The sequence below is a fragment of the Pogoniulus pusillus genome, chromosome 36 (genome assembly GCF_015220805.1).
Source record: "Pogoniulus pusillus isolate bPogPus1 chromosome 36, bPogPus1.pri, whole genome shotgun sequence".
NCBI lineage: Eukaryota > Metazoa > Chordata > Aves > Piciformes > Lybiidae > Pogoniulus > Pogoniulus pusillus.
The window spans coordinates 4,939,811-4,952,451 of record NC_087299.1 but is presented as its reverse complement, the minus strand read 5'-3'; the positions used below and the strand labels follow the sequence as shown (position 1 = coordinate 4,952,451).

The following is a 12,641-nucleotide window of genomic DNA, read 5'->3' as shown; positions in this document are numbered from 1 at the left end:
GCCAGGCTGGATGAGGTCTTGAGCGAGCTGGGCTGGTGGGAGGTGTCCCTACCCAAGGCAGAGGGGGTTGGACCAGAATGTGCTTTGAGGTCCCTTCCAACCCAACCCATTCCACCATTCCAAGCCCTTCCCTGGATATTAGTTCAGTTCCCTCACCAAAATGTGAGCAGCATTTAAGAGAGGGAAGCAGCAGGCTGCAGGCAGCTGCCCAGCTGCTGCAGGGGGGTGATGCAGCCATGCTCTGACCAGGTAACCCCCTCAGCAGGCACCTCTGCTGGTGCCAGATGTTGCACAGCCCTGTTCAGCCACACCTGGCAGCTCTGTGACCACATAGAGCTCATTCCTGAGCGTGCTGCAGCTCCAGGAACAGCCCAGATCACAGCCTCCCTGCCAAGTCTCTGTCGTGCCAGGCTGGGTGGCCCTCTCCTCCCCTGCTTTTAGCATGGCCTCTCCCCACCTTGAAGAAACTCAAGACCCTGACTTCTGTTCTAAAAGACTCAAAACCCTCGGCCAAAACAGCAACCCAAACAATAAAGAGAAGGCCAGAGGTGAGCTCGGGATAGAGGCCACTGCCTGCACCAAAGGGAAGCAGGCATGGACCAGGCATGCTCTGGTGGTGGTCTGCACCATCCCACCACAGCCTGAGGAGCATCACCTTCAGCCAGGGCAGCAGAGCTGCCCAGCAGGAAGAGCTGCCTAGACTCCCCCGGGGGCTCTGTCTGGTGCACTACAAACCCTCAGTGCCAACTGCTTCTGGTCCAGAAGTGCCAACCCCCCCCTCATCTTCTGGGCATTCCCAGCAGGAAGGCCAAAACCACAAGTCCTGTGGCAAGGTCACAGTGGAGCCGTGGCTGGGTGGGCAGGGCTCACCCTGTCCCTCCCCTCGGGACGCAGGAGCTGTCACACAGCCTCAGTCTTGACGGCCGCTGGGGCGATGGCTTCGCCGCGCAGGGCGACAGCAGCTCCGCTCCTCCAGGACTGCTCAGCAGCTGCAGCCACCTGCAGGGTCCAGAGGAACTGCTCTTTGGTGACCACGGGGGGCTCCTTGCCTGCGGGGACGGGAAAGAAGGGCTGGGTGAAACCTACACTGCCACCCACCAGGGCATCCAGAGCTGAGAGCCCAGGATCCAAATGCAGAGCTTCAGCCTCCTTCTCTCTCCTGCCTTGTGCCAAACCTCCTGCGGCGTGCCCAAAGCAGCCAGCAGATGTCCTGTTCCTGCTGGGCAGGTGGGACACTGGCTGAGGCCTCCTTGCTGTTCCAGCCAGCTGCTTGCTCCACAAGGGCAACGCAGTTTTCCCTCTCAGGACAGCTTCAGGCCACACTGCAGCCCTTGCCCATCTCACTGACCTGGCAGTGACAGAAGCAGCTGCCCATGCCAGGCCAAGCCACCAGCTGGCTGTGCCAGCAGCTCCTTCAGAGGCTTTTAGCAAGCCACAAGCACTGCTGTGCCCCACACATCCACCGGCTCCGGCCAGGGCAGCAAAGCAGCCACAGCCCTGCCCTGGCTGCTCACTGGAAGCTCCCTCGGCCCCTGCGCGGCACCGCCTGAGCTCCCCTGGCCCCTGCACGGCACCGCCCGAGCTCCCCTGGCCCCTACACGGCACTGCCCGAGCTCCCCCGGGCCCTGCACGGCACCGCCTGAGCTCCCTCGGCCCCTGCGCGGCACCGCCTGAGCTCCCCTCGACCCCTGCGCGGCACCGCCTGAGCTCCCCTCGACCCCTGCACGGCACCGCCTGAGCCCCCCTGGTCCCTGCACGGCACCGCCTGAGCTCCCCTGGCCCCTGCACGGCACCGCCTGAGCCCCCCTGGCCCCTGCACGGCACCGCCCGAGCTCCCCTGGCCCCTGCACGGCACCACCTGGGCGAGCTCGACCCCTGCACGGCACCGCCCGAGCCCCCCCGGCCCCTGCACGGCACCGCCTGAGCTCCCCTGGCCCCTGCACGGCACCGCCTGAGCTCCCCTGGCCCCTGCACGGCACCGCCTGAGCTCCCCTCGGCCCCTGCACGGCACCACCTGAGCTCCCCTCGGCCCCTGCACGGCACCGCCCGAGCCCCCCTGGCCCCTGCACGGCACCGCCTGAGCTCCCCTGGTCCCTGCACGGCACCGCCTGAGCTCCCCTCGACCCCTGCACGGCACCGCCTGAGCTCCCCTGGTCCCTGCACGGCACCGCCTGAGCTCCCCTGGTCCCTGCACGGCACCGCCTGAGCTCCCCTGGCCCCTGCACGGCACCGCCTGAGCTCCCCTCGGCCCCTGCACGGCACCGCCTGAGCTCCCCTGGCCCCTGCACGGCACCGCCTGAGCTCCCCTCGGCCCCTGCACGGCACCGCCTGAGCTCCCCTCGGCCCCTGCACGGCACCGCCTGAGCTCCCCTGGTCCCTGCACGGCACCGCCTGAGCTCCCCTGGCCCCTGCACGGCACCGCCTGAGCGAGCTCGGCCCCTGCACGGCACCGCCTGGGCTCCCCTGGCCCCTGCACGGCACCGCCTGAGCTCCCCTGGCCCCTGCACGGCACCGCCTGAGCTCCCCTGGTCCCTGCACGGCACCGCCTGAGCTCCCCTGGCCCCTGCGCGGCACCGCCTGAGCTCCCCTGGCCCCTGCGCGGCACCGCCTGAGCACCCCTGGCCCCTGCGCGGCACCGCCTGAGCTCCCCCCGGTCCCTGCACGGCACCGCCTGAGCTCCCCTGGCCCCTGCACGGCACCACCTGGGCGAGCTCGACCCCTGCACGGCACCGCCCGAGCCCCCCCGGCCCCTGCACGGCACCGCCTGAGCTCCCGCCCGAGCTCCCCCCGGCCCCTGCACGGCACCGCCTGAGCGAGCTCGGCCCCGGCACAGCACCACCTGGGCTGGGCCCCCACGACCCTCGCAGCTGCTGACAGCACCCTCCCAGAGCGGCCCCAGGCACCAAGGTGCCCCTGCCCCACCTTGCAGGGTTCTCAGGAAGTGTCGGAAGAGTTCCCTGTGAGCATCCCTGTAGCGATCAGCCTGCGTCTGGGAGCAGATGGGGGCCGTGGTGCCGCGCTCCGTGATCCCCAGGGGATTCCAATTGTCCACCCGTAAGGCTCCCTGAGACCCCTGGACCTGCAGCGAGAGACAGCAGCAGCCTCAAGTCACCTTGCTTTGTATCTCCAGCACCAGGCCAGCAGCAGCAGCTCTGCTTTGCACAGCCCAGAGAGAGCTTCCCGAGGAGCTGCCAGCCACAGCCCATCCTGTCCGGCAGCCTTAACTCCTGCTCTGCCACTAAAGTCACCCTGCAGGGAGCAGAGATGAGCTGTGCACCAGTGCTTCAGCCTCGGGAGAGCTGCCCCTGCTCTGGCAGGTTGGCATGCAGGCTGGCACGCAGAAGAGGTGTGAAGAGAGGCAGACTCTGGGTGACAAAGGTGAAAGGAGGCTGCAGATGTAAGCAGCACAGACCTGCTGCTGCAGAGCTGGGCAGTGCCCCTTGCAAGGCACCGACTGTCCGTGTGAAGGGGCAGGGGTGGGGCTCTGCTGGCGGCTGGTAGGGGGCAGGCTGGGCTGGGGGCCAGGGACTCACCTCCAGCCTGTGCTCGCAGGTCCTGGTGCAGTGCTGGCTGATGTCCAGGGTGGCAATGGCTCCGCTAGGGAACTGCATGCTGACCGCGGCCGTGTCTGCGTCCTGCACCTGGGCCACCTCTGAGCGACAAGAAAGGCACCCACTGATGGCAGGGGCAGCAGGCAGCAAGCTCTGCAGCTCCACAGAGCTCTGCCCTTCCGCAGCTGACACCAGCTCCACGATTCCTGCCAGCAGGAAGCAGCCCCCTCCCCAGCACAGTGTTTCCTGCCAGGCACCGCCGCTCCTGCACCTGCAGTGCCACCAGAACCAGCCCTGCAGAAACAGCCCCGGGGCTCAGCTCCACCTTCCCGGCCCTTGGCTCTCCCCGAAGGCTTCCACTCCTCCTCCCAGGCACTTTTGCCTCTGCAGCCTGCTACAGCCAGGACCAGGCACCTTCCAGCAGGGCAGCAAACCCTCCCTGGGGCACCTGGTCTGTGGCATTTACCACAGACGGTAACGCTGCACTCTGCACCTCCTAGCAGCAGCTGCAATTACCCTAATTACAACTTTGCATTTCCATTTCAACAAGGGCAGCTCCCAGCTCCCTGGTTGGGCAAAACGAAGCCTGGTAACTCCAAGCATGCCCAGCAGCCTGGCACAATCCAGAGTGAATCCACATCTCTACCTGTGCTGAGGCCAGCAAGGAAGCACCAGAGAGCAGAGCAGGCAGAGAAGTGACCGAGACAGCTCTGCTGCTTCTGCAAGCACAGAGCTCTGCTCCTCCTTTCTGGCACCAAGGATTTCAAACAGCAAATCCTCAGTGGCTGCAGAGAGCATAGCTCAGCCATGCCTCTGCAGCAACCTTCTTGTCAGCAGCCTCTGCAGCAAACTTCTTGCCAAGCCAACCTCAGGAGGTTCAACAAGACCAAGGGCAAGGTCCTACAGCTAGGTCGAGGCAATCCCAATCACAAATGCAGGCTGGGCAGTGAGTGGCTGGAGAGCAGCCCTGAAGAGAGGGACTTGGGGATGCTGCTAGAGGAGAAGCTCAACAGGAGCCAGCAGTGTGCATCTGCAGCCCAGAAAGCCAAGCAGAGCCTGGGCTGCAGCAGCAGAAGTGTGGCCAGCAGGGCCAGGGAGGTGATTCTCCCCCTCTGCTCTGCTCTGCTGAGACCCCACCTGGAGTACTGCATCCAGCTCTGGAGGCCCTGGGACAAGAGGGATGTGGAGATGCTGGAGAGTGTCCAGAGCAGGGCCAGGAGGATGCTCAGAGGCTGCAGCAGCTCTGCTGTGAGCACAGACTGAAAGAGTTGGGGCTGTGCAGGCTGGAGCAGAGGAGGCTCCCAGGGGACCTTCTTGTGGCCTGCCAGGATCTGAAGGGGGCTACAAAAAAGCTGGGGAGGGACTTTTGAGGCTGTCAGGGAGTGCCAGGAGTGGGGGGAATGGAGCAAAGGTGGAGGTGGGGAGAGTGAGGCTGGAGGTGAGGAGGAAGTTGTTGAGCAGGAGAGTGATGAGAGGCTGGAATGGGTTGCCCAGGGAGGTGGTTGAGGCCCCATGGCTGGAGGTGTTTGAGGCCAGGCTGGCTGAGGCTGTGGGCAGCCTGCTCTAGGGTAGGGTGTCCCTGTTGATGGCAGGGGGGTTGAGAATGGCTGCTCCTTGTGGTCCCTTCCTACCCTGACTGATTCTTGTATTCTATAGGGGACTGGGAGAGTTCAGAACTCACTGCCTGCAGCTGCTGCAGCCTCCTGTTTCCCCCTCAGTTCATTATTTCACCCCCAGCTGTTCAGCAGCAGGACAGCTGCTGCGGTTCCTGTGCTTCCCGTGCACATCTGCCTCACAGTTTTAGTGCTGAAGTCCAGAGGTATAGAGCAAAGCACCCAGAGGTGGAGCCTCACCTTCACAGAAGGCATGCCCCAGTGAGAACACTGTGTCTGGTGCCCTCTCTCCCAGTAACAAACTGGTGATGTCGATATCGTGCACGGCAGCGTTGTAGAAGATCCCACCTGGGAGAAGCAAAAGCAGGCACTGAGGTCCCCACACTCAGCCCACAGCCAAGGCAGGTTTCTGGCCTGCACTGAGCTGCTACAAAAAGCTCCTTCAAAGCAGCTGACACAAAAAGCAAACAGGAAAACACAACCAAAATAAAGCTGGGCAAGGAAAATGCTCCTCGATAGAGACCTCCCCCCTGGGTCTGAGGGCCACATAAACACAGGGCCTTGCAACCAGAACGTGGAGGGGAAGACATGTGCAGCCCTCTGAGAAGCCCTCTGAAGGAAGCTGCCCAGTACCTGATGCCTTCAGGGAGCTGAGGGATGCTGCTGGGTAGATGCTGCTGGTGGTGGAGATGCGGTGGATCCTGCCCAGCGCCTGGCCCTCACGGACCTTCTTGTACAGGAACTGCAGTGCTGGGTCAAAACGCCTGGAGAGAGGAGGAAGATGCTTGGAAAAGGAGTAAGTCAGGTTTGGGTTCAGCTGAGTGTTAGCCACAACCTCAGCTGAGCTTCATCCAGGTAGCTCCTGGCTCCAGCCTTCCCAAGCAGCAGCAAAGCTAAGGCCGCTGGAGGACGGAGCCAGCACGGAGGACCCAGGTGCCCTGCGCCCTCCTCCCCAGGGGCTGCTCTTACTTGTAGAAGCCACACACCAAGGGTCTGCCACATCTCTCAGCTTCAGCAAAGCAAGCTTCTGCCCTCTGCCTGTCCACGCTGGGCAGCCTCTCACAGAGCACCCCTTTGCCTGTGCACAACAGAGTAGAGAGAGGCCTGAGGCCAGGGACCTGCAAGCATGGCTGATGGAGCTCAGCTGGGGCTTCTCCTGTCTTGATGCTGCTGGCCCCCTCCTGGCCTCCAGCTGTGGATTTCCCAGCTGCTGAGGGACTCCAAGCAGTGGGACTGTGAGTCCTGCTGGAATTCTTAGGACAAACCACTCCACAGAGCCACACTGGGACCAGCACAAAGTGCGCTGCTGGTAAGCCATGAGCAGCAGGGTCACCAGTTCCTCTTTACCCAGACAGCCTGAAAGGACACGAAAGGCACAGTTCAACCAGAGGAGGCCACAAAGATGATCCAAGGGCTCTGAGGACAGGCTGAGGGAGCTGGGGGTGCCCAGTCTGGAGAAGAGAAGGCTCCACGACGACCTTAATGCTGCCTGCCAGGACCTAAAAGGGGCTACAAGCAGGCTGCAGAAGGACTTTCCCTGAGGGTGTGCAGAGATAGGACAAGGGGGAATGGTTGGAAGATGAGGGAGAGCAGGATAAGACTGCAGCTGAGGAAGAAGTTCTTCAGTCTGAGGGTGATGGGATTCTAGAACAGGCAGGTTGTGGCTGCCTCCTCCCCAGGGGTGTTCAAGGCCAGGCTGGATTTGGCCTTGAGCAGCCATGTCCAGCTGAGAGGTGCCCCTGCCCATGGAGTAGCTGAGCTCTGAGGTCCCACTTCAGGGTTCTAAGACTCAAGCATTCAGCAAGCTCCCAGAGCCTGCCTCACTGTGTGCTGCCTCTGCTGCTGCTCCTCTCACCTGCTCGCAGAGCATCGATGACGATCTCAGAGGCTTCCTCAGGTGGTGAGCAAATGATGGCTCCAGAGACTCTGCAGAAGGCAAAAGGAAAGCTCTTCAGGGGAGGCAGAGGTCCTGCTGCAGTCACAAGGCTCAGGAGCTGCTTTCAGCTGCACTTATTTTACAACAGTCACCTTAAACTTGGAGGAAGGGGTAAAAGAAGGCAGAAACTCCTTGCTCTGGAGGAGCAGGTTCTGGTCTACAGGAAACAGGGTACCTGCATGCAAGGATGAAACGTGGCATGATGGATTTAGAGCCTGGACTCAGTCCTGGGAGGGCTTTTCCAGCCTTACTGATTCTATGACACACACAGGGCAAAGGCACAATTGGCACAAGAGAGCTGCATTGATTCTCCTGCAGCTTGAGGGAGAAAGCCTTTAGGTGCCCCTTGAACCCTGCTGCAATGACCTCTCAGTGGCTGCTGTGGCAGAGCTGCTGGCCAAGAGCTGGCTCTGTCTTACTTCATCACCATACTTTAGCTTCCAACATCAATCCCACCCCTCTTAAAAGCTCTGCCTTCCACTTTGGAGATCCAAAACTCCCAGCTGGAGAGCTGCCTGCAGCCACATCACTGATGTGGCAGCTCCAAAGCAAGCCACCACAGCCTGTCCTGCTCACAGACCTCCTCCCTGACCTCAGCTTCAAAGAGCCACCACCACCAAAGCCAGGCACTGCTCTGGGGCACACAGCTTGGCAGGCAGCAGGGAAGGGCAGGCTGTGGAGAACAATAAGGGGCAGGGAGAAAACCAGACTGGAGCCTCTCTCTGAGCTTCCATCGATTATGAGAGTCAAGGGAAGAGGCTCCTGAGGCACTAAGGGTAGGTGATCATAGAATCAAGCAGGTTGGAAGAGACCTCCAAGCACATCCAGCCCAACCTAGCACCCAGCCCTGCCCAATCAACCAGACCATGGCACTAAGTGCCCCAGCCAGCCTTGGCTTCAACACCTCCAGGCACTCCACCACCTCCCTGGGCAGCCCATTCCAATGCCAATCACTCTCTGTGACAACAACTTCCTCCTAACATCCAGCCTAGACCTGCCCTGGCACAACTTGAGGCTGTGTCCCCTTCTTCTGTTGCTGGCTGCCTGGGAGCAGAGCCCAACCCCACCTGGCTACAGCCTCCCTGCAGGCAGCTGCAGACAGCAATGAGCTCTGCCCTGAGCCTCCTCTGCTGCAGGCTGCACACCCCCAGCTCCCTCAGCCTCTCCTCACAGGGCTGTGCTCCAGGCCTCTCACCAGCTTTGTTGCCCTTCTCTGGACACCTTCCAGCACCTCAACCATGTGAGGCTCAGCCCCTAACAGCCCTTTGGCCTCACTGTTCCCTTCCATGGAACCAAGCATGGTCTGGGGCTGCACAGCAGCACTGTCCAGAGGGGAAACCTCTACCCTCCTTCTCTGGAGACTTTCAAGGCCCACCTGGATGTGTCCCTGGGTGACCCCTGGGGGGCGGGGGTCAGACTGACTGCTATCTCCAGAGGATCCTTCCAACCCCCTACCGTTCTGCGGGTCTGTGACAAGCCAGCCTGGCACACAGAGCCCGGCCCCTGCCCCGGAGCTAGCTGCGCTCAGTACCGCTGGTCGTTGAGCGCCACATCGGCGTCCTGCTGCCGCAGCACCCTGGTGCCAGCCAGGAACTGGCAGTCGAAGGCTCGCTGCACCTCCTCCAGCTGCTCCTCCACGATGTAAAGCAGGCAGCAGCCGCTCTCCTCCACCAGGCTCCGCAAGGAGGCTTTCTGAAGGAGTCCGACGCCGAAGAGGGCCAAGCCGACGCTGCCGCAGTGCCGCGGGGCGGGCGCCGGGCTGCGGGAAGCCTCGGGGGCAGCCCCGCGGTGGGCAGCCTGCTGCGAGGGGCCGGCAGCCAGCCTCATGTGGAAGGTGGAGAGCGCCGCGGGGCGGCTGGCGGAGGTGGAGGGCGCGGGGTCTTCCCTGGGCACGGCCACGGCGGCGGCGGGGGAGCTAGAGGCGGGGAGCGGCTGCTGGGGGACCGGCGGCTTGTGGCAGGAGGGCGGCGAAGGGGCCGTGCCGTAGCCGGTGCTGCTGCCGGCGCTGGCGGCCAGGAGGAAGGAGGGCTGGGAGAGCAGCGAGGGGGGGTCCAGCTGCAGCGGGTGGCTGGCACCGACCTCCGGACCTGCAGAGCTGAGCGAGAGAGAAGAGGGTTTGGGGTCAGCCTCGGTACGGCGAGACCCCCGGTTCCAGCCTGGCCCAGCACCGGGAGCAGTAAGAGGTGAGTGCCAGCGCCTGGACCCGCAGAGCTGAGGGGGAGACTGGAAGGGGGAGGGTCGAGGTGAGACCTCCGCGGGGCCAGGCGGCTCCAGGCTCCCGGGAGCCGCGGAGTGGAGAGCTCAGCGGGGAGAGCGGGGGCAGCGGGCGGGCAGGAGCGGCGGGCAGGGGTCCCGGGCAGGGATCCCGGGCAGGGGCAGCGGGCAGGGGTCCCGGGCAGGGGTCCCGGGCAGGGGTCCCGGGCAGGGGCGGCGGGCAGGGATCCCGGGCAGGGGCGGCGGGCAGGGGCGGCGGGCAGGGATCCCGGGCAGGGGCAGCGGGCAGGGGCGGCGGGCAGGGGCGGCGGGCAGGGGCGGCGGGCAGGGGTCCCGGGCAGGGATCCCGGGCAGGGGCGGCGGGCAGGGGTCCCGGGCAGGGGTCCCGGGCAGGGGTCCCGGGCAGGGGCAGTGGGCAGGGGCGGCGGGCAGGGATCCCGGGCAGGGGCAGCGGGCAGGGGCGGCGGGCGGGGGCGGCGGGCAGGGGTCCCGGGCAGGGCACTCACAGCAGGAGCGGGGCTCGCAGGCCGTGCTGGCGGAGCAGGCGGCGGTTGCGGTAGTGGCGGCCGGAGGAGAGGTGCTCGAGGATGCGGTCGCGGCGGACGCGCATGGGCAGCTGGCAGGAGGTGCAGTACAGAGTCTCCACCACCGCCGCCTCCCCGGCCGCGCCGCGCTCCAGCAGGTGCCGCTTCACCGCCAGCTCCGAGAACTCGGCCGCGTAGTCGTGCAGAGTCTTCTTCTTCCGCCCCATGGCGGCGGCCCCGGTGCGCCCCTCCCGCCCCGACGGAAGCGGAAGCGCCGCCACGGTGATGCCGCCGTTGCCTGGCAACCGGCAGCGACGCGTCCGAGGCTCGGTCCTGCCTCACTACCGCTCCGGTTTCACTCCCAGTCCGAGTCCTGAGCCCGAATCCATCCATCAGTGCGGTCCCACTCGCAGTCCTGTGCCCGTCCCAGCCTCGCACCTGTCCCCTCCGCTGCTGTGACCGGATCGGACTCCGGGCACCGGCCCGCAACCCCCAGCCCTGAGTCCACCCGAGCGCTGTCCCCTCTCCAGCGCGGGGATGGACGCGGAGGGCACAGGGGAAGCAGCCGCCGGTGCCGGTGGCAGAGAGGAGGATGCTCAAGGGACCTCGCAAGAGGCGCCGGTGGCAGAGCTCCCCGAGAGCCAGCAAAGCGACCGGGAGCTGCGTGAGGAGCTGCGGAGAGCAAAGGAGGAGTACAACATGGCCACAGGTACCCGGGGAACGCGTCCCAGCTTGGGATCCTTCTCCTTTTACCTACAGAAGGCCCAAGCAGAGCTTCTCCCGAGGGCAAAACCTGCTGCTGAAGTGCCCCTGGGTCTGGAGCCACTCTCGAAGTGGAGGGCAGAGAAAGCTCTGAGCACTGCCCTGGGGCATCCAGCAGGGCTTCAGCATCCTGGCTACAGACACTCCTGCCCGCAGCATCACCAGGGGCACCACTTACCGGCCACGGGCACTGTGGCTGGAGCGTTAACTTCACCCCAGGCTGTGCTCGGGCAGCTACAACAGCAGCTCTGCTCCTGCTTACCTCCAAAAACAGAGCCAGGGAGCTCCTGAGACTGGGTCTGCTCACAGCAGCACTTCAACCCCCCCAGGTGCCATCTGCTCCTTGCAAAGGCAGCTGGAGATCCAAGGATCCCAGCTCCGCAGAGCCACGGCTGAGAAGGAGATGCTCCAAAAGCAGCTCAGAGAGAGGGAGAAGCAGCTCCAAGCCATGTCCAGCAAGGTACCCCCCCCCCCCCCCCCCCCAGGAGCTGCCCATGGCTGTGGGGACAGCTGGCAGCTCAGGCTCTGTGCACATCACCAACCCCTTGCCCACCTGTGAACTGCAGAACTCAAGTGTAAAATATTTTCTCTGGAGTTCTGCAGCCTGAGAGAAGAAAGGAAACACGAGGAGATGCTGGTGGCCATGCAGGAGGAGAACTGCAGCCTTCAGCAGGTGAGTCCTTGGGTGAACTGCTTAGCTGTGCTGGGCTTGGGGAAGTCTGCCACATTGAACTCCCTCACTCAGTGCAGTAATAGTAGAGAAAATGCCAAGGCAAAGCAGTTGGCAGTGCTGGCAGCCTGCAGCTCACTTTCTGCTCACAGCCATAAGGAGGTCTCTCTTCTCAGCTTGTTACAGAACAAGAATCCCAACTGGCTGAACAGAAGCAGCTGCTGGGTGAGCTGCAGGGCACAGTCAGCCAGCTGCAGGCAGAGGTTCTGGCCAGCCAACGCCATCTCCAGAGGCAGCAGCAAGCGCAAGAGGTGCTGCAGAGCCAGGCTGAGACGCTGCAGCACAGGGAGCTGCAGGCAAGAGTGGCACTGGAGCAGGTCGCCAGCAGGGTGAGTGAAGGCCTCCTCACCTCAGGCTCCCACCACCCCCCCGGGAGACACTTCAGCCACTTCAAGCAGAGAGCCCAGAAGCTTAGTGACAGCTTCGGGCAGAAACACAGTAGGAGGTGCCCCAGGGCACTGCAGCCCTTTGCTCTTGGAGCCAGTCTCCCTTTGCAGCTGCCAAAGCAGCAGCTCAGGCGATTCCCTTCCCAGCTGTTTAGAGTGCAGCTCTCATGTCACCCACAAAGCAAACAGGCCTCAGCAGAAGCCCTCGAGTTCAGCACAGTTACAGCACCACACTTCCAACACCCTTCCAGGCTCCAACACCTTCAAGCTGTGTCCTCTAAGCTCCATGCCAGCAGCGAGCACAGAGCCCAACTCCTGGCTAAGGGGCTCAGCCCACCCAGAAACACAGGAGGACCTTGCAATGACCCAAACACTCCAACTCTGCTCTTTTACCACAAGTTTGACAGATTCAGAAGCAGAATCCTGCAGGCTACCTTCAGCACAGCAGGCAGCAAAGCTCCCCAGGCAGAGCTCTCTGACCAGGACGTGCTGGAGGCGATGCAGGTACCAGGGCTGCTCCAGAGCCTGCCTCTATCAGCCAGCAAGGACTCGGTAAGAGCTTAGCTTGCAGTGCTGCTCCCCACCTAACCCCTTTCCTCCTCTCCACAGAAGATCATTAATGAGTGGGTGGAGTCCCAGCAGCTGCTGACACAGAATGGTGCCAAGGTCCCCTCACTGCACAGCACCGACACATCCACTCCCACCCATGCCAAGAGCAGGAGAAAGAGTTCTGTAAAGTAGCAGCTTTCAAGGCCTGGACAGCAGCCCTGATATCATCAGCAGCAGCAGGCTCCTGCTGCCTGGCTCTGGCCAATTAAACTCTCTTTACTCAAGTTCTGTGGAGTATGTTTCAATCACTTCTCATCTCACTGCAAGCCACTGACCTGTAGCACATATTCAGGCCTCACAAAGAAACCTGAAGCAT

The 12,641-nt window shown here is 63.2% G+C and overlaps 2 protein-coding genes across 2 annotated transcripts; one reads left to right on the top strand and one right to left on the bottom strand.

Annotated features, from left to right (window-relative positions):
* Nucleotides 1-250: 250 nt before the first annotated feature.
* On the bottom strand, nt 251-10,166 carry LOC135190666 (myo-inositol 2-dehydrogenase-like). The gene is made up of 9 exons (XM_064172294.1): nt 9,821-10,166; nt 8,632-9,195; nt 7,020-7,090; nt 6,134-6,242; nt 5,798-5,928; nt 5,405-5,512; nt 3,534-3,652; nt 2,923-3,079; nt 251-1,049 (listed from the first exon to the last, which is right to left on the bottom strand). The coding sequence occupies exons 1-9, from the start codon at nt 10,063-10,065 to the stop codon at nt 901-903; spliced, it is 1,653 nt and encodes a 550-aa protein (XP_064028364.1). The 5' UTR covers nt 10,066-10,166; the 3' UTR covers nt 251-900.
* CCDC27 (coiled-coil domain containing 27) lies at nt 9,845-12,575 on the top strand. The gene is made up of 6 exons (XM_064172300.1): nt 9,845-10,547; nt 10,930-11,060; nt 11,196-11,273; nt 11,447-11,659; nt 12,116-12,220; nt 12,326-12,575. Exons 1-6 carry the CDS (start codon nt 10,376-10,378, stop codon nt 12,455-12,457), a joined length of 831 nt encoding a protein of 276 aa, XP_064028370.1. The 5' UTR covers nt 9,845-10,375; the 3' UTR covers nt 12,458-12,575.
* The last annotated feature ends 66 nt before the right edge of the window (nt 12,576-12,641 follow it).